This window comes from Stylophora pistillata, chromosome 14 (genome assembly GCF_964205215.1).
Source record: "Stylophora pistillata chromosome 14, jaStyPist1.2, whole genome shotgun sequence".
NCBI lineage: Eukaryota > Metazoa > Cnidaria > Anthozoa > Scleractinia > Pocilloporidae > Stylophora > Stylophora pistillata.
In genome coordinates, this window is record NC_142532.1 from 18,915,598 (window position 1) to 18,937,087 (window position 21,490).

At 38.6% G+C, this 21,490-nt stretch overlaps 1 protein-coding gene across 2 annotated transcripts; it reads right to left on the reverse strand.

Moving 5' to 3' along the window:
- Positions 1-9,101: 9,101 nt before the first annotated feature.
- On the reverse strand, positions 9,102-21,408 carry LOC111325689 (uncharacterized). 2 transcript variants are annotated; one of them, XM_088745053.1, is made up of 7 exons: positions 21,255-21,408; positions 18,243-18,536; positions 13,701-14,095; positions 12,857-12,968; positions 12,329-12,463; positions 10,789-10,944; positions 9,102-10,251 (listed from the first exon to the last, which is right to left on the reverse strand). In XM_088745053.1, exons 1-7 carry the CDS (start codon positions 21,285-21,287, stop codon positions 10,129-10,131), a joined length of 1,248 nt encoding a protein of 415 aa, XP_088601179.1. In that variant the 5' UTR covers positions 21,288-21,408; the 3' UTR covers positions 9,102-10,128. The 2 variants fall into 2 exon arrangements, with proteins under 2 accessions (XP_088601179.1, XP_022785287.1); XM_022929552.2 differs by lacking the exon at positions 21,255-21,408 and adding an exon at positions 18,801-18,958.
- Positions 21,409-21,490: the final 82 nt, after the last annotated feature.

The window sequence follows — 21,490 nt, forward strand, 5'->3', positions numbered from 1 at the left end:
GCAGATAACCCGAAAATCGAACAAAAAAGGATAAATGATAATGCCAAGTTAACATTCCTATATTGTTAAAGAGCTTTACAGTCATTTTCCAATGAAGCCTTTTCAGAGCAAGGTCGCAACAGATGCCCAACGAAATGGCATGCAGGGAGTGTTATTGAAAGGAAGTCTGTAGTCAGTTGAAGTTGCGGGCTAGACACAACCGACTAGACAATTTCCTCACTGCTGTTATGCTGTTATTTTTCTGACCAGCAAATCGGCGTAAAAGATGACAATTTCCGCACCCATTTAGCGCTTGGTTTCGCGGCTCACCCAGGTGTTTTAACAAGTACCATATGCATTAAAATTTTTAAAACCTGAGCATACAAGAAGTTAAATTAAAAGTTAGATGAAATTTATGGCGCAAAAAGTTAACCGCTTTTTTGTTCTTTTTTTCTCAATAAAGTTTTCTAACATAACCAATTAGTTTAACACTCGCGCGCTTACTAACACGTGGCTTGTGTTTATCTTCTTTGTTTTTTGGCGAAATAAAGGCGTATTGAAAACAAGGCGCTACCTTTCTATTTTTTTAACCCCTTAACCTTTAAGAGTGAAGAGCATCTGATCCTCCTTTAAATATCACCCCCGAATCACAAGTAAAGGTCACAAGAATAAAGGAAATGATTCCCAATTCAAGACGCTCTTGATTGTTAGACAAATTCTCCTTGTAAGCACTGAAGGAAACGTATAAAAAACAGTATGGAGAAAATGCATACTGATGTTAGGGTCCCAATTATAGCACGTAACAGCAGATACAAGTGTATTCTTTTTAGCCAGTGGGTTCCTGTACGGAGATCCTCTGACTTGCCTCAGCTCCAGAGATGGAAAACTTGACCCAGATGATATATCAAGACTTCCTTTTTGGTTTTTGACTGCAGATTTTGGCTCGAAACCGTCCACATTCTTTGATATCATGATCAAGGATCGTAAAAAGCACTCCGTCCATACCGAGGTCTGAATGAAGATGACAGTCTTTTAATACAAGGAGTTACCCAAACCTTTATTAGTTAATACCGTTTAGGAAAGTAAGAATTTTAAAGGAAATATTTCTCATTAAAACGTAAGAATAGGAAGACACCAAAAGAAAATAAGGTAGGAGAAACAGTTCCCCTCCCCGGAAATCCTAAGTGAAATGGCTTTTCCTCATAATAGGGATCACTTTTATTCGCATTAGCACTTATGTTATTGCGCACAAAGCTTGCAGAGATTTTCCCTCACTGTGATCGAGCGCATTTACCGCACACCCACGCACGCGCGTTCCTCGCTCGTGCGTATTTCATTTCATACGCGACCTTGTGAAGTTATTTTTTCTGATCGAGACTGGCACCTGAATGACTGCAGATGAACTGTGGCAACATCCGCTGCCTCGAGCGATGACGAAGACTGTTCACTTGTCCGTGAATCCGTCAGTCTTAATGTCTCCTTTTCACAATGGCTCTTGGCGACCAGAAGACCAGGAATCCGCTTACATGCCATCTTGCGTGACTCTTCTGCTTGTGAGGACGAGACCATCACACGAATTTTAAAATCTTGCAAACCTTCCACGTCATGCAGCTAATTACATCTGTGAGGTAGGTACTCATGGCTTGCCATCATGGGTCATGGACTTTTGCACTTTTAAGTAATTAGAAGTATATTCACTTAATTGCATGAATGCAAAGTTTGACCATAAATTGGACATGATTGTTCGAATCAAGGTGGACCCAATATTGCCTGAAAAATTGTAACAAAAATCCACTTGAATCGAATTTATTTACATAGTACGCACGTATGAAAAATCGTCTCCTGGGATAAATTCATCAGTATTCTATCTTAATCCTGGTGTCAAAATGGAACAAAACAAAGCGGTATCCAAACTATTATTCTGTTGTACCCTCAAACAGACTAAGCGACTCGGGGCCTCATGGTTGACGTGAGATAACGCTTGACCACTATCTCATACTCCAAATATTTTCAACAAGATCTTCATTTGCGCACTTTCTATTGTATTTCCTATAATGGTTTTTTTTCGCGTTGATTTATAACTTAGTAACAATTAAATTGCCGTTATGGACCTTACCCGCATTAGAGGTGGCTTTACCCAAGGCGCTCCTGTCGTCTTCGCGGCGCCAGCCGAGGCGATTGATTACATTTCCATTACAACTCATTAATGACTAATATTAGCTATAATAGATACAACTGCGCACAAGCATCTCGCTACAAATTCTTTAAACTAACCGCAAGACGAACTTCCCCATCAGCGAAAATGGCTTTGACAACTTGTAGTTAGAAGGAAAAAGGGGTTTTTCTGTGTCCGCAAAGTTTGTCACGCGTTTTGATGTTATTGCGCAGCAGATGTAAAAGCGAGTTGCGTTCAGCCTATGCCCAGCGGTCCAATTTGATATGTGTTCCGATAGCAGTCTCGGTGACGCGGGTTTAAACGCTATCTCGGTTTGTAATAACATACTGCGATCCAATCACAATGAAATCCAACAACGTCAAAAGATCTACCGCCGCTTGATGTTAATTAACTGCATTTTAACTACACTCAGACACACTAAATAAAAACCGCCTTCTGTCTATTTTGTTAGAGTAGACTGCTTGACTGAGGCACTTGAAACACGATTCCGACCTGGTAACAACTCTAGACGGAGCAAGGAAATCTTTACAGGTAAGGATCGTTTAAGTAAATATTTCTTTAGCCTTCGGCATGGCAAAATGATGGCTTTACGTGATTTCCAAGACTAGGTCGCTTCCTGCTGAAAGACTTGAAAAAAACGTACATTCTTAGTCCAATTTGAGTAACCACGTAAAAATTCGGTTTAGCCAACCTTTCTTCTTGAATCGGCCGAAAGTGTAGTTAATGTCAAGTCTCCAAATAAACTTTGAGTCATTGAATTCTGTTTGAGCTCGTCATAAAATTGATTTAACATGGGGTTAAATACAGTAGTTGCACAAGTGAACTCAGGGGAATAATTTTCCTCTTCTGAGCAATATTTTTGCGTTTTCAGAGTCTCTTTCAGCGCGCAGATGTCAGAAAGAGCACAAGAAACGGTCTTTACTATTGCGTTCGTTGTATCCACATTAAACCTCCTTGCACGCGATCATCTGTAGAATTAGAGTTTTGAAAAAGAAACCTTATCAATTTGTCAGCGTTGCGCTTTTACTGCAAAAGAGCACCAACAAAAATTTACTCTGTGGTTTGTGAATGTAACAACACGTGAACTCAATCAGACTTTGTAAAGATTGAACCAGCAAATTCAGTATCAGCTTTCCAGTTCTTGATTACCGGCCTGGCTGCAATTAATACATTGCTCTCAGTCCAAAAAAGCGTGAAGTAGAGACCAGAATTCGAGACAAAGCTATCTGACAGAAAAAATGGGTAAGTTCCTAAAGAAACTGTGGTGCTGCGCTGATGCGGGGTATCGGATCGCTCTGACAAAGGGCTAACGCTCAAAACATTAGCTTTAGTATCTCTTTATAGTGGCCGGCAATTTACACTATTGACTCAGTTGATAAAACCAAACTTTCTGAGTGATGGAAGTTCCGCCGAATATGATACGATACTCGAGTCAGCGCGTGAAAGCTCTCAAGCAGTTTTTGGCAGCCAAGTTTCGCTCATGTTTAATGGTTAACTTAATTTTGAATTTCAACACGTTGTAACTAATTGCGCCTAACTGTAATTACTAACAACCTTGAAACTTCCCAATTAGCTTAAAATGACGTGTATCAATGGGAGGTTAAGGACAAATTATTTACTTGTTCCGTCACCTCAGCTTTAGGTGGTGAATATTAATTGTTGCGAAAAGTCTTCAGAGGTGATTAGAACTTCTGTCTTCTTTTCAAGTTGTCGAATCAGTCGGTGACGAGCGATTAACAGCAATCATCCCAGTTAAATTGAGAGCAATTTAAGGAAAGCTGCAATTCAATCATTGAAATAATTCATGGTGGATTTTAGCGGTAGTAGGCTTTAGGAAGTAAGCTAGAGAGCATTAAGATTGTAATTATAATCAAAAATTTAAATGCTCGGAATAGCTATGATGCGTTAGACCGTTATGGAGACATAGTAGTCGTCTTTCCAAAAGAAGAAAAATTGCATCGCGTGCTTAAATAACAGCAGGAAAAATCTCAAACAATAAATGTCCCGCAGCGAAAACAAGGCTGTTTACAATGACACCATAAGGAGCAGAAAACAGCTTTTATCTAAATAAATATCTCGTTAATAGAGATAAACGCGCCAGTGGCAAAAATGCGTTGAAGTCATTAGCACTCTTCAATTAGTTCCTGTTCTTACCTGTTCTAGAGATCGCTTTTCTGCCACACACGTATTTGTTTGCTAGGTGGAATGCACTCGTTGTTCACAATTTTCATTTGTCTGAGAAGGGAATTGTCTTCCGGCGCCATAGAGGGGGCTGTCGGGAACACAAAAGGAATAAAAAGTGAACAAAAACTATAATTAAATTGTGATTACAAAGTTTTTTTATCAGTTTTTAAACCTAGCAGGTGTCAAATGATCATTTTTGGGTAAAGATGGTTGTCGTGAGCTTAACACTCGAAAACTGTGGTGTGTAATTTAGGTTAGATGCCTGTCCGTAAGAGAGATTTAACACTAAAGTAAAACTCTTCGGAATGAATGTATCCTCTAAGATTATGCATAGCTTTTGGTCTAAGAATAACTTTTAATAACAAAGAGCAAAGTTTGCGAGGAATTAAATTTTCGAATTTTCTGGCGCGCTTTTGTGTTTACGCTTCTGTTATAATCGCAGATAGTAGGATGTTCGGAATTATGTAAAACGTTTAACTCATCACAAAGCATGTTACAGGAGATAGCAGTGACTGAATTGTCTCTATATCATGTAGAGGGCCACTGATGATTATATTCCTCACTTCACTGGTTCGTGATACAAGTATTTGACATGACATCAGCTGGGTTCTTGACAGCTGTTGCTAGACTGTTGAGAAACACACCTTAATAGCGCTTTTACGACAGAACTCAGAGGTTTTAATAATTTTTTCTGTAAGCGGCCGTAGATGGTGTGTAAGGCGGCTATGCCCGGAAAGGGGCCGTAAAGCGAAAACCAAACACGAGAGGCTAGTCGTAGGCTGAACAGATGATGGAAAAAAAAAAAACTGTGTTAGTGGCGGCCGACAGCCTGTAAGCCCTCATTGAAACCTCTGGAACTAAAGGAGCGGTAAATTCAATCTACAAACGAAATTAATCTTCAAACATTTACATGACCTTCGGGCTGACGAGAAACAATAGTTAAGCTCCTAAGCGTGTTTCCGGCTACTCCCGTAATAAAAAGCTATTTTTGAGATGCTACGGAAAAAAATCACATGTCACTTTAAGAGGCAATTCTATCAAAACAAACCATTACGCAAATTTTACGTAATGGTTGTGGTTTAGGTAAAATGGAAAGATGTTTTGATTCTATTTACTTCTTCTGTTGTAATACGAATCAGAACTTTAGGAACTAAAATGCTCAAGTAGAAAATGTTAGATTAGTTTTGTTAATGTAGAAAAAGAGTCCTATTGTACTGAGGTAAATTGGAGGATTCATTGATGCGATGCAAAGAGGATGACGTATTCGCGTGGATAGCACGCAGTCGCTGTACAAAGTGACCTCTTCAGATATCTTGACTACCAGACGTCTTGTCTTCCTTTTCCGTGTGTTGTTCAAACCGCGAAGCTTTTAATAATTTTAAACAGCAAAACGTTAGGGTTCCCTATGTTTGGATGGAGTGAAACTTCTGGAAGCATTCTCTTCAAGCCACAAATACACCGCTTATTTCGTTATTGCAGCGATCCTTAATGCGCATTGGACGATGATATGTGACGTCAATCATGTGACAATGACGTGATCCCGTTCACTGACACGTGACTAAAAGTAAAACTATAAATTCTTGCAAATCAAGTTGTTTGTTTACAACGAACATTTGAAGTCAGAACTAATTAACGTCTGAGGAAAATTGTGAGGATTTTTTAAAGTGCTTTTGTCCTGTTTGTTAAATTTTGGTGAAATCCGAGCAAAGCAGGACTTTTCATCAGTGTTTAAACAGAGGTAAGGCTTTTAATTAGATGAATTACTTTGATAAGAACTTCGTTTGGATAAAAACATTGCCTCAAGTATGTCATATTATATCATGCGGTAGCGCGAAAAGAATTGAATCAGTATAAACGAAAACGGATATCAGTTAAAAGAAACATGTATCGGATATTTTTGTTTAGAAAGCAAACCTTCCTCGGAAGCTAAGTAAAAAAATAAACCAACGGTAAATATTTCATACTTATTAACTGAATGTAAACGTTTATTCAAAGGGACCGGGTACTTATTTCCTTCTAACCACTGCGAATTAAAGGTTTGTCCTGCTTCCAGAGCAAAATATTGGGGAAAAAAACAGCGGTCGATTTTTCTTACGGAACCTCTGCTATGTTTCGTTTAGCCCCTTTAAAAGCGTTTTCTTCAAAAGCAAAATATCGGGCAAATATATTCCGAGTTCTATTATTATTTGATTTTGTCTTTCACTTCCCTCCCTAAAGATTAGGTTCCTTATTTCATTAATACCTTGTTTTATAAAATTGAATCCAATTCGACTAGAAAAAATTTTCTTTGTACACGATGAGATTTTTCAAATGGAATGTTAAGGGAAATCTAAAAAAAATAAAACACAGTAAAATAAGCAAGCACACAAATTATCCCAAATTAATTAAATGGATAAACTTTTACCAAAAAATTATTTTCAGGCGATCAGTCCCAATCAGTTTCGTAAAATTTAAGTTTTTAACTTATTTTTCCTAACTGGTCGTTTTTCCTGCTAAAAAACGTTTTTTCCCCTTTGACTTTCTTTGTAATCATGACGATTCAATCATAATCTTTTTTTGGGATCAGAGATGAGTCATGCATCGGGCAGTTATATTAGTCCTGTTACATTTAAGATATCAGACTGGTTGGCAACAGTAATAAATAGTACAATATCTTGCTTGTTCTATGATATAAATTTGATATCAGACCGCCTTTGGGGTAGACAAAGATTCAAGCCTTGTGGAAATGGACAAAACACCTTTTTCTTTCTTCCAATTTTATTTTGCTTGCTTTCAATCTGTTGGGTTTATTTGCAGAAATAATGCTAACTCTTTGCACCCTAAATTCAGCATCCATTTTCTCCAGTTTGTTCTCTAGACATTTCCTATGATCCTGTAAAGAGAATTTATTTAACAATCATTCTTCTTAATTCTCATGACTTTGATGTTTGACTGAGTGATGATATTGTACGGAGGAATTGGATGCTTATTGGTTGGTTTTGGGGTTGAATGGCAGCACAGATTGACTACAGCTGTCCCTTTTCGTATTGAAAGCCTTTTTTTTTTTAAATTGAATGACGAGAGTAACCTGAGATTGCGTAGGTTTTCCTTTGATCTGCTTTGTGATTGGTGCAGAAAACTCCCGCCACGTTCTCGACCAATCAGATTCAAAAGTGAAACCAATCGCGACCTGGTCGATCACACGCGGTTTCCGGCACTCCAGGCAATACACTTGTTTTACTTTGACACTCCTATACAGCAAAAAATGAAAACATTTCTGTTGCAAAACTAAAGCTACCAAAATACAACACTATCGCTGCTTTTATGATAAAATAAAGACTCTACTTTACAAAACTACTATACTTTCAATATAATGCTGACACGAAGACCTTGCGAAAGAGTTTAACTTTTCCCTCTTTTCTTAATTTCAGAATAACAATGGTCTTAAGGATACTCATCGTTGTTTGCTTACTCGTTGCAACAACCGTTGCCCGCCCGTCTAAAATTGAAGAAGACGGGCTCAAGTCACTAGACGACGATGACGTATTTATCATGAGGAAATCCGATCTGAAAACCGGCTGGTGCAAAACACTTTCGTTCAGGCAAACCATCAAAGTCGACGGTTGTTTACCAGTCACCGTCAAGAACAACTATTGTTATGGTCAGTGTAATTCCTTGTACATACCCAGCCACGAGTCTCCACAGCCCTTGTTTAATACTTGCGAAAGCTGTCTGCCACAACGCACCTTCACGAAAACCGTCACACTTCGATGTCCGTCACTTCCAGTCAAGTTTAGGAAGCATAAATACACGTACAGCAAGAGGTGTCGGTGTTCGTCGGTAAAGCGATAGAAACATAAACAGAGCGTAATCAGACCGACCAATACCGAAAAATATCTTCGGTATTGTTGCCGACGACGACAGAAGAAGCTTAGTTTTGAAGACGTTTGACTATATTTCGCGCGTTTTATTCCTCTATTGAACGGGAGAGGTCTGGGAGAAGCGTATTAGCTCGTATTATCAATTCACACAGCCTCTGCTTGGTTGAATCTTCGCGCGCATGGACCTATCAATTAGAGAAGTTCTGTCTTTCTCCATCTTTCTCCATCTGTCTTTCTCCATTTTCTGTTCCATCTTTCTCGAACAAGGAGGAATAACGGGCGGAATAAAAGAAAAACATATATGTATTTAATGTAAAGATCAGTATTGTTTATATTCGAAATCTAGACTTACGAACGTTCGCAAATGTTTTTAATAGTATAACACTGTAGTCCCCCATAGAAGCATTACGAATTTATACTTAACAACAAAATAATTTATTTTATAGAACCTTTTAGCAGCGGAGTAAATATATTCTAAAAATTTAATCTAGAACGTTAAACATAGAGGAAAATTAATCATGTAAGACTGATTTCGTACTGATATATCTTAGCGTAAACTTTTCAAATATTTTGTATCTTTTGTAACAAAAAGTTTTCAGTAAGTCGTAATTTGTCGACAGACAGTCGTAGTGCCACACAGGTTAAGAAAGATCGCTAATCATTTCGGAACAATTTTAGTTCCTGAGCAACTGCAGCACTTGCCCCTTCCATTAACCAACACCACTCGACTGATAACAAGTTAGGGTTAATGTTGGATTGGGGGGGGGGGGGGAGCATGGGTAGGTACACAGTTGCACAGATACTGAAATTGATGGCAGTTCCAGGTTAAAACATGTTAAAATTATTTGTATATGCAGACGATGTAAATAATCTGAGAGGAAAGTAACACAAACCACAAAAAATGACATTTTGAGAAACGTTATTTATTTTTTTTTGGTGTTTAATAAAAATTAATATCTGATATAAATGAAACTGTACGATTGTAGTCTAAAGTGATTTTCAGTTATAAAACCCAGGTAGGATTTCCTTGTTTAGCAACAACTGCGACCTCTATTGGACCAGCGTCCAACCACGGGCTCATTCGGACCTTGTTCAGAAACGCTTGGATTTCACGTTCACTTATGTTCTTCTAACTGATGGGCCGTTTAATCTTGCTTCGACGAACTCCAGTAAGCGAGCCATGCACGTAGCCAGCGGCAACCCAAGTTTAAGCATGCGCTTTCTATATATTTCCCTACGACAATAAATTTATAGAAAAGCTATGGGCTGTATTGTAGGAAGTTAACAGCTACTTACATTAATGAAATTTAAAAAAATTATAACAAAAAGTTTCTTACTCTACAATAATCCAATCTAACATTTTATTGAAACTCAATCAGCAGCTTTCTTTTAAAAACGAATTTGCTTTCAAGGGAGATTATAACTTCAAAGAGACAATGCCATAATGGGGATAAAACATCAGAGTGTTACCCAAATAGGGAATATATCCAACAGAAAAAAAAATTAATCTTGACCAACGGGTCGCGATGAATTGAAAGTACTGAGTCAAAACGTCACTCCAATATTTACTAATTTGAAAAAAAAGACATCATCAGGGTTAATATGTTTAGAAGAAATAGCTTTATAAACCACTGCTACTTGGACAGAAGGATATAACTGAGATAAAGTAACATGGATTAGTTTCGAATTCACTCGTGCTTATCGCATATCATTACAAACAATCTTCCCTTAATTTTGTTACAATCTCGACATAAGCGAAACCGATTCGCAAATGTTCGAAAAACACCCTCGAAATAAACTCTTTCACACAATTCGCTCCATCGGCTGATGAAAAATGATCAATTTATTACGTGATGACTTGCACTTGTTATGGAGCCTGTAAATAACGCAAGCAGGCATGGAAAAACTCTAAACAAAGTTAACTCCTCGCTAAATGCTTTTAGGGGGTCCGGTGGGTGGACCATCTACAACGTCACGATCTATGACAGCTGTCATATCTGGTGAGAGGAACGCCTTTTTGGGGTATGGTGTCTGTCCGCGTCGAAGCACAGTCTGGAAATTCCAAAAGAGGGTCACAGTCATTAAATGGTTAAAGAAATGAGATCTTTACAAAATTAACTCGTTGAAAGGAAGGAGAAAAATACGGATCGAGGAGGGAAACAAGTAAAATAAAAAGGAAGGGAAGTGGGGAATGAGGAGACGGAAAAAAGGGGAAAAGTAATGAAAAAACATATATGGAAAATAAGGGAGAAGAAGGAAAAAAGAACATAAGGACGAGGGCGAGGAATGAAGAGAAAAGGAAAAAACAGAATGAGAAAGAGGAGTAAAGAGGGAAAGAGTGAGAAAGGAAAACGAAGGGAAGGGAGAGGAAGAGGGATATGGAGGAGAGGAAAAATAGAACGAGAAGAAGAAGTGACAAGCAAGGAAAGAAGAAGGAAAACAAGATAAAGAACGTGGAGAGGGAGATACGGAGAGGAAGATACGGAGAAGGAACGACAGAGTGAAGCAGAAGAGGGGGAAGTAGGCAGAGGGAGAAAACCTCGAGGAATACAAAGCTAACATGAATAGAGGTAGAAAGTAAGTGCTTACATTGCTTGCTCCAGGACCAATGTACCCTCCCGAGTATGAACGTGCCATCCCATAATCCAAAGGATGCCTCAATGCGTATGGATCGACGTACGGCTCGCTCATGATCGCCACGCGGGCACCGCGTGGATCACCATATCCACCTTCGCCATTGAGAGCCTAGAAATTCAAAATGTTTATTTCTATGTCAAGAAAGGAACGAAGTTCAAAAAACAGTACACTACAAACTTTGATAATTTCATACCGTAAACAAGGGTAAAATAAAGTCTGCACCCGCGTTAATTGGCCTACATGGCGCCGGGGCTGATCGCAGACTCCGTAGCGTACTACTCCCCCCTGGATGGGATGCCATTACATCGTAGGTTACCGACCAGAATTTTATCAGTCTTCAATAACTTTTCGCCGGTAACAATTTACACGCCTGGGACAGAGCTGAATAACGCATGCGCATGCGTTAGGTTTTGCCGCGGAAAATGGATTTTTGAGTAGTTTGCAGAATTCATTTCCCATTCTGTTGCTTCGAGGCGTCGTTTTTCTCGCCGCTTTTCTTTTACAGAACAACCTCCAAAAACTTGGTACACCCCAAAATTTTCGAAAATCAAATTTCTTAAAACCTCTGAAAATAAAAAAATGCCTTCGACGGAAACAAAGTTCCTCGGTTTTAAATGTCAGCCCTTATTATTTTCCGTTCATTTCGCTAAATTTTAGACCTAGAACACTTGAGCCCACGTTGATGGCCGCATACCCTCTGACGTAGCATTTCAGCCCTGTCTACGCATATTTGGAGAGAGAGGCTCTCTGAGAGTGAAGTGTCTTGGCCAAGAATACATCAAAGCGACCAGGCCTGGTCTCGAACTTGGACCGTTTGGACCACTTGGGTCCAGTGCGCCAACCGGTAGACCACCGCGTCTTCCAAAACCATAAAGTAGCTTATGCTTCTTGGGGCGACCCTTATTGAAAATGGTAGTCTGGAAAAGCCGGAATCCGGAATTCTGGTGGAACTCCGGATCCCGGTTTTTCCAGACTACCTATTGAATAGCTGTTTGATTGTGAATCTTATAGTAGGGGCAGAAATTCACCTTGCAGCTCTGAAGTTTGTTTTTTTTTTTTTTTTTTAAATGACATCTTCACAGCAACCACCCTCCCCCGATCCCTAATATTACATATTCACCTAAAAGTGGAGAGGGTAGAAACCTTTGTCGGCTATACACATTAGTTGAATACAAACTGGTGATTTTGGTTCTTCGCGTGCGCAAGCAAATATTAGAGAGATTTAGCGCCGCATTTACGCGAAACGTGAACGGCCAGAGTGACCATGTGACCACGTTTTCCTCGCAATTTTTCACGTTTGCCGTTTGCACTTTGCCGTTCTCCGTGAAAGTAACTCTTCCTTGTGAGTCACACAAGGACGCCTTCAAATCTACCATGAAGAGAGCTCACGCGAAGCTAAAACAGTAAGGTTCACGCTAGTTCACGTAAACGCGGAGCCAAAGCTCTCTATTGAGCATGCGGCTTCACGTGACTGATATTTTATCCTATTTACCTGTTTTAGCTGACGTTGCAGACCAGCAACAGTAGCGTTGGAATCGCTCAGTTCCCTCTTGAGGCGTTCTTTCTGTGTGATCAGCTGTTCTTTCTCCGATCGCTCTTTCTTGAAATCATCTTCGTATAATTTCAGCTGTGAAGAAAGTTGTGGTTGAGAAAAGTTAAACTTTAGAATCCGAGAGGTGATAAACATCCTAGTTCTAAAGGAACTGATCACCAACTAAAAAGGCTCCTGATTGCTAAACAAATTCTCCTTGTCAGCACCTTAGGAAATGTGTAGACAACAGTATAGAGATATCCATGTTGATAATATGTACGGTTAATTTCATCACATTAAAAAAAATACGTTATGAGAAGAATTTACGAGATATTTTCCAGCAACGAGAAGGGAAAATAAATTTCAAGAACTTGGGAGTTAACTAAGGTCGTTGTCCTCGAACTCGGTTCCATGGCCGACAGGAGGCAAGTCTTGATGTTTTTAGTTTCTTCTGCAAAAGAAAGAAAATTAAGACATATCGTATAGTACCTGTGCTCTCAACAGTTGAACCTCCTCATTTGGACCATATTGATCACCTCTCTGCAAATTACCATGTACAAGACCCAATTGCTGCGAAAGGCGTTGGTTTTCGGCTTCAAGGCTGAAATAAGAACGAAAGTTTAACTTATTCAAATGAATAAAGGCTGATAGTTTCGAAAGAAACTGTTTGGGGCTGCGTCAGTGGGGGTAACGAAATAATTTGCATATATCAACAAAGTTGAAATGGTAAATTGGCCACCGTAACGATTACAAAAGCTGACGTTTCGAGCGTTAGCCCTTCGTCGGAGCGAATGACGAAGGGATAACGCTCGAAACGTCAGCTTTTGTAATCGTTACGGTGGCCAATTTACCATTTCAACTTTGTTGATATATCCAAATTATTTAATTTATTCAGCTCATAGAAGGCCCAGAAAGAACTCGGTATGAATAGAACTAATTACAATTTGGACTTCAACAACAGAGAAATGGAAGTGAACCAGCGAATAGGAAGTCGATATCAAGCGCGGGAGAAATGGCGCCAACGCAAAGGGCGGGAAAGCATGGGACTAGCCATGGAAAACGTGGAGCTGGCGTTGAAGCCGGCACCGAGCGCGAAAAAAAGGCGCCCACTCGAAGCGCTGGAAAAATGGATCTACGATCAGCACACAAATACCTGTCAGTGGGCTTGTACTGATAAAATTCTTTTTAGGTTTATACTTCCCTTGAATAGTTTGTTAAGGTTTAAGTACCAATCTTTTCTGTACCATTTCCAGTAATTGAGATGGTAAATATATTTTGATATCAGAATTTAGCCGCATCGAGTGCGCGGGAGCTTCCAGTACCAGTAACTTACCGCTGAGCAATATTCTCAAGTTCTTTACATCTCGTTCCCATTACAACAAGCTCCTGAGACATGTTTCGAACCTGTTCTTCCTGCTTTCTCTTCATTCTGACCAAATCTCGGTTTTCAATCCTTAGAGCGTTAGCTTCAGTTTTCGCATCCAAGGTGCCCCACTCGGAGGGCTTTTCAACCTTCCCAAATCCGTTGGAAGTAGGGAGGACTGGGGAGATGTGACCATTCATTCCTGAGTCCTGTGGAGATGAGGGAGGGGAGAAACTTTCTTGCGATGGAAGAGAGTACGTTTGTTCTCTAGAAGGAAATGTTTCTTGCGGTGCAGTGTGAATCGGCTCTAGAGCAAAGGGATTTTCTCCCCGAGGATTCCGGTCTTCAGGAGGCTGATCTGATGTCTGAAAACAAATAAGAAAACATTTGATTACGGTCTCAGTTACATGTTAACTACCTGAAGGAGTTAAAGGTTTCACTTATTCTCATTTTAGTAGGATTTTTGTTGTGCCCTAGGCTAGTTCCAGAAACACGCTCAAATGAATGAAATTAATATGAATACAAAATTTTAATAAACCGATATATCATGAATTATTTGAAGTTTGTTTTTGATCTAAGCAATTTACATACCTCTGCTAAAAATAAAACAAAACTTTAATACATTTCGTTTCCTAGAATAAAACTTGCAAGGAAATAGAACAGATCGGCGATTGAGTGTTTTATTTCATACGTTGTTGTTCCTCTGGCAATAAAATCAAATGTGTATATCAAGATTGTCTCCTGGCAGAAAAAGAGGGTCTCTCTTTCGAAACGATATTTCCCGGTTAAACAGCTTCAACCGCAAAATAACACGGAGTCATGCAACAAATCATTCTAATTTTGGGCTTAATAGAAAAGTAAAAACATATACTTTACGAAAGATAAACTTTTCAAGTTCAACAGAGGTGTTGAAGGCTTCTGGTTAAAATTTAGTCACTGTCGAAACGAGAAGATGATGTAATAATTCGTTCTATCGAGGCGGGGTAGAAATTGTTTTGGTAGTAACTTAAAGTAACTTGGCCATCCTCAGATCGTGATTTTCAGTCTGTGTTAATTTTTCCTATCCTCATTTGCGTATCTTACCTCGCGTCCTCTCGCTCGATCAATTTTACTCATAAGGGTCCCAGATGATGTTTTTTGTATTAATATTCTACAGTTTCCTTCATAGTGAAGACATCATAAAAATATGGAAAGTTGGGCGTCACAAGAAACGGCCGGAGTGCTATGACGTCGATTCCTTTAAACTTAGAAATAGAAAAGATCGGAAATAGATCACCGATCGAGGTAAAAGAAAAAATAAAACAAAAAACCTTACCACTAGTGTCCACTTCGAAGATACTGATAAGTCCATAATATCATATCAGGGAAACTCGATCGAACTGAATTTGAATTAATAAGAGTATCGAAACGGTAGATTGCTGAATTTATACACAGAGACTGCTTCAAAAGTGATTGTAAAATTCGTAAGCCCTGGGGTATCATCTAACTAAATTTAGTGTTGTTAACATTTCGGTTTGTTAGGGGAAATTTTGTGGACGAAAGCGGGGAATATTTAGGGAACAATGAAGAAAGCGGAAGTGGATTATTTAGAATTGTGTCAAGAAGAACAAGCAGAACAAACTATTGTTAAGATATTGAAAACAATCAAACTACTGTAGGGCAGTCCTTCGAGTCCCTTAACTTGCTGAAAACAAAAGCACCCTGATTTTACCATAAATGGAGTTTTTCTCGGGTCGCCGGAAAGAAGTAAGTAACTGAAAGATTTTCATACTCTTCGTCTTTGATACGACGTGAGGACCCTCTTGCACTTCACACAATCTTTGTAGAATTGTTTCACTTTCCAAAAATTTCATGTTCAAGTTTGTTTCAATTACAACTGTGGGTTCATACCGCTATGAAAATTAACGCGACACTTTCCCGGCAAGGTGCTCCCTAGATGACACTATTAAAGCCTCTAAGTTTACGAGGATCTACTCGGTAATATTTTACACCCGATATCAAGTTCAATCTTGTTGTTTAAAGTACGAAGCATCACGGTCTTGAGTGAAAATTTCCTGCTTACAAAAGTTCACGAGCCCTACTGTTCTGTTAATGAGTAAACACGACGTCGCTAAGAGGAAATAATACTTCTCATGTGAATTCTGATACAGTTATGCAGTTGTTTAACCAATATTCAAATAAGATTTTCAAAACTCACGAACTGAGTCCCATACGAACAAACAACTGCAGCCTACATAGCTGAACTCTGAAATAACAGTCGTTTTAAGTTTAGGCAAAACTTTTGGAGGGAAGCTTGCTATTTAAGTAGACGAGTTATTTTTAGCATTTCCGCATATCTCTCAACCACGTTAAGTTAACAAAGATTAATATTAGTGCCGCTTTATCTGGATTTTAAAAGCGCATTAAGTTCGACCAAACTGTAAAAGATCTAATTGATCACTCATCCAATAAGAAGGAAACTTCGCAAGATCTTAGAACCGCACATTGTAACTCCGGCAAAATCTGGTATAAATCAAAATCAGTGTCAGTCGTAACATGTAACAAACGTTTAAAGTATATCAAGTACTGAAATTTCAAACATTGCTTCCGCGAGTCAGCTGGTGAAAAGTCTGACTAATTATCGCCTATAAAGGGTCCAAAATCAAACCTGAAATTTTTGGCGGCACAAGTTAAAATGCCTGCGCCTAGCCGCAAGCTTCTCAAACTGGACTGAAACATGTTGTTAACTTAATGGGGGAAAACCCTTATAAGAGATGTTGTCAACAAAAAGGGATCCAAATAAAGCTTTACGATGCTTTTGGGTGTGTTAGCTCTGGCGATGTTCCATGTTCGCCCCTATTTATTCTTCGCCTAGTCACTCCTAGAGACCAAAGATTCATTGTTGTCTTGTTATTTCTTGTTATTTTTTTTAATTTTTTTTTTATTTAAGACTAAAATAGCTTTAGAAGGGATATTTTTAGTAGTAATGTATATGCTTGTCACGGAAAATTGAACTTTGTAGAAAAAGTCAATAGACCCCTTTTTTTCTTTGACGGCAAACGGAATAAGTTTAACCGTTTCACATATTATATTTATTTATTCACACTTCCTTGGAAAATGTTCTTAATTTTCAGTTAGGACCAAAATTTTTTTCCAGAGTCACTCTTCGGTATCACAATGTTTCACTGATTTAACTGCCGCCATCCATTACGTCATGCCGAGTTTAAAGTTTTACTAATGAGTGAAAACATAAAATTAAGAACTCTTTGACAACACAACCAAACAAAAGGATTTGCCAAACCCTTAATTGGAAAAAAAGTCCCATTCATATCAGATGCTATATAAATAATATTCTTTAAACTGGCCTGGACTCATAGCATAACACGAGTTACTTCACCGACTTTGACAGAGTTTAGAAGTCTGATCGCTGTACAGCATGCAGTGCCCCCTTAATAAAGTCGAACTACTGAAAGAGTTGGCTGAAATGGCACTTCTAGCAAATTGTAATCGAGTCGTGCATTTGTTTTTCACGCTGACGCAAATGAAAAAAGGATTACGGCGAATGATATTAATCTTCGACGGACGCCGACGAGACATAATTGAATGCTTAGTGACGATACTGTGTTGACGGTTTAACACATTTGAACAAATTTCCATTGCGCGCCTCCGTGGCAACTGCACAGACAATGAAAAATGAAGTGTCTCTTGAGGAAAAAAAAATGAAATAAAAGAAAAGTAAAAACTTGGAATGATCCAAGATCATGAACTTACCGTTTTCGATTTCGATAGTTTTGGTTTCAAGCCAGCATTCTCTTACGAAGGTGACTAGAGATAAAGCTTTGCGTTATATCTGTGTTGCAGTTAAACCATTTGGTATTGCAAGCAGAGCGAAGGCAATTTATATTTGTATGCGTGGCAAACAGCTTGGTTCTGAAAGAGAACCCCCGCTTTACCATTCAAGGTTATTTCGAATGGTGATAAGATATCTCGAAGCTTCTCACATGACCGACAAAGGGTCAGGACATATCACAAACTGGTTGGTTACTTGATCACTTAGGAATTAAACTTTAAAACATTTGCGTGGGACACGGCAGTGTAGAACAACGAAAAGTACTTTCCCGTTTGAACTGGATTCATTGCCTACCGAATCACGCACGTACTTTTCCTTGGCCAAGGCGTAATTCCGCTCAGAATAGGTATGCCGGAAACCGTCGAAATTGGTATGCCCAACAATATGCCCTTCACGGATTTTTTTGGGTATTTAATTTGATGGTCAAGTCCATGAGGTAGTTCCACTACTGTTTAAAAAGATGTCTTCTTGTTTTACACATGAATAAACTCGTTGACTTAGCGTATGCTAATTTTCTTTCTGAAATCACAGTTGAGTGAGCATTAGTATCTAAACCTGAACCATGGCTTGTTTCGTTGATTTTGTCTATATCTTTACCCAAGTTTTCACATTTCAAGCCCTAAGGAGAGTTAAAAAAATACTGCTATAACATTATCAACTCCTAAACCCATTGCCTTAATTACCTCCTCGCTCGGCTTCCCAATATCCGTCATGGCTTGCAATTTCTTCTTTTGTTTTGACAAATGTTTGGCATCTTTACGCGTTTCGCGTAGCTGTAGTTTCAAGGCTTCGCTGTTGTTTAAGGTCTGAAGATACTGGTCTTTTTCCAAGGAGAGTCGCTCGTATTCCCTTTGTAGTTCAGCGACTTGCTGACATGGCGTGTCGTTCGCTTCCATGTGTTCTGTTTGTGTCCTCGGTAATGAGTTCGCTTCATCGATCCGCTCGATGCAAATTTGCTCATGAAGCGAGGTTTTCCGCTAACAAGAAAACCCAGAAATCAAAACATCGAAAGTAAAGTATGTACATCATGTTCCTGTCTTTCTAATTCACTCATATTTCGTCGCATTTGCTTCTGAGAAACAAGCGAGAAATATGCTGCTTTAAGCACAAATCGAAATTCCGCCATTTTGAATCAATTAATTTGAATTTTTGGTGCGGTTCGCGCATTTAAGCGCGACATTTTCAAAACTTTGCGAGCGCTATGATACACTTGAACGACCAACAAACTATTTCAAACTTACCTTCTCTTTTGAATAGCCAAGAAGAAAACGTAAGGGAAAGATCCCTGTGCTAGCGTCCAGTGTAATAAGATATGGAAATTAGATCTTCTGGCAGCTGGTTTATAATTGATGGCTGCAGAGTAGGGGAATCCCCAAGCGTAAGGCCTATTTTTACAGGCTTTACACAGTATAGCTAGCGGTAATTTCTTATGTGGAAATCTCTCAGTTTCCATTTGTACAACTTCTCCCAGATACTAATTAGTCGTAGATGAAGCGACTGGTTCAAATGTTGATGGTTTATCTATCGCATACTTTTTGTTTCTTGCCGAAATCGATGTCAACTTTGTTAATGTTTGCCGGGCTTGGTAAGCAAGGGAACTTATCAGAAACTAGGTAATAATGATCTATTAGGTAACAAAAAGAATATGATCTGCTCCTGAAAATAAAACGAATCAAGGACAACTTTGAAACGGTAGGCAAACCCTGCTAGAAGAAAAGCAAGTAAGATAATTTGCAAGTGCAGTGATCTATTTCAAAAATCGCAATTCTTTGTCAAGCATAAAGGCGTAAGTAGCATATGATAACTGGTAAATAAGCTAAGACAGAAACGCTCTACCAAACTTTGCATCCTTTGCGGAAGCAAAAATTATTGTTGCACTTCTGATTTCGCTCGATTTTCGTATAATCCTTAAACGAGGCTAACTGAAAATTTTGAAAATATCTCTTAGTCAGCAAAAATGCATAAAATCAAACTGCATGGCGAAGGGCTCAAAAGCAGTCAGTAAAACTTACATTCTTGCCGCATGCTGTTCGACTAGAAGTTGTTCTAGATTTCTGTATTATGTCTAAGGCTAGTTGGGTCCAAAATTCTTTAAAAAAAATACGGTCAAGATATAGTAGTTGCACGATGTTGTTAGATGAATTAAAAGCGATGATATTTTTTGCCGACCTGTTCACAAACCTTCGTATGCCATTTAGCACGATGTCGATTTGCTTTGGCGAAACTCGTCACGCTGAAAATTTCATTATTTTATTCTTTTTTACAGTTGATTCCTGTTTGTAATTTTCGTTACGGTGTATTCTCTTCAAGAAGATTTTGGAGGGTAAATTTTTAATAGTGCTTAACAGGTCGAACGAGTTTGTAAATCATTGAGCTGTAAAGCAAAGTTTGACAATTAAAGATCCAACTTGTTAGCATTTCTGAAGAGAGCACGTACAATATAGACATTGAGGCAGCATAGACCTGCTTCCCTGAACACTTTGCGGAGTGTAAAATTTATCATAGTTCACCACTTTTAAAGACGCACAACAAAACCGCGCTTCAGGCAACTGGTGACCACAACAATGTCACTGTATATGTGACAACGCATGTAAACTTGTTTGAGAACTAGTGTGCTTGACAAAGGTTTTATTTGCTTGCTTTGTCAGCAAATTTTGTTACTTCTTTGACTTAATGAGGGTATGTATCGCGCTTTAAAAGAATAAAATCTCAAAATAATTTCTTGTAGCGTGGACAAATATCATAGACGAGAGAATAAACTAAAAAGGAACAAGGAAGAGCTGAGACTAAAAAGTTTGATTGTTGGCATATTTTGTCAGTTCTATAAGCTAATGAAAATAGGTTCACAACTTTTTAAAGACGCACAACAAAACCGCGCTGATCAGATGACTTCAGGCTAACGGTGATCATTACAACGTCATTACCTTCGTGTTATTTGTAATGCATGTAAACTTGTTTAAGACCTCGTGTGCTTGACAAAGTTTTTATTTGCTTGCCTTGTCAGCATATTTTGTTAGTTCTTCGACTTATTGGAGGTATGTAGCGCGCTTTAAACAGAATGAAACCTCAGATATAATTCATTGTCCATGTGGACAAATATTAAAGACGAAATAATATATGTAAGTTCTAAGTGCGACATTTCTTTTGTCATTTTTTTTTTTTGGTTTTCTTTTCTTCTCTTTTTCTCTTTGCGTGTTTGGAACACATTTATTTAAGTCTTTTCACTCTGTAATTATACTTGTTTCATTAGCGCCTTTCTTGTCATTTCGTTGCCGCCTTCTGTTGCTCTGTGCTGCCTGCATAATTTATCATGTAATATAACCGTTTCCATTTTTTTCGTGCAGTTGCGTAACGTTTCTGTGGCCGTAACAACGTAAGTATTTTATAGCCTTGTTGTTCGTTATTTCTTTAGGTTGTATGTTGTGTAACTAGTGTAACCGTTTGTTATTTTCTTTAGTTTCAACCACAACGTCAGTCGTAGAGTAATAAAGATCATGTTTGTATAAAGACGCGGAGTTGTCAATTCCAGCTACAGATTCCGCAGAAGTGCAGTTACAATATACTCAAAAGAAACAAGGATCAGTAAAGATGAAAACAGGTTGAATGGATTGCAAAGGTTGAAAGGTTGAATGGATTGCAAATCACAATTTAACTGTAAAAATATCTAGTTTTCATGCCACACCGATATACTTTACCTTACTTAGGTTTTTCGCCAAGCCGAGGGACATGATGTACTTTGTCTTGAGAAGTAAATGTTGTGCATTTGGTTAAAGGAGGCCTTCTTGAAATTTGTAATAGATCTTTGTCGCCAATTAGATTAGTATCTTTTGACAAGAATTTCCTGGCAGAACTTGCCACGGAAGTTTGTATTGGCCACGTCAGCAATAAGTAACGGAAACGTGCGTGGTAATCACTACACGTGGGCGTAGAA

What these genes read in the sequence shown, in the direction of transcription:
- LOC111325689 (XM_088745053.1), bottom strand. Translation starts at nt 21,287, where the DNA reads ATGTCCCTCGGCTTGGCGAAAAACCTAAGTAAG. An exon ending in TTGGGAAGCCGAGCGAGGAG is followed by an intron (nt 14,096 to 18,242) that starts GTAATTAAGGCA and finishes ATTTGTTTTCAG; the next exon opens with ACATCAGATCAGCCTCCTGA. An exon ending in CTTGAGAATATTGCTCAGCG is followed by an intron (nt 12,969 to 13,700) that starts GTAAGTTACTGG and finishes TTCTTATTTCAG; the next exon opens with CCTTGAAGCCGAAAACCAAC.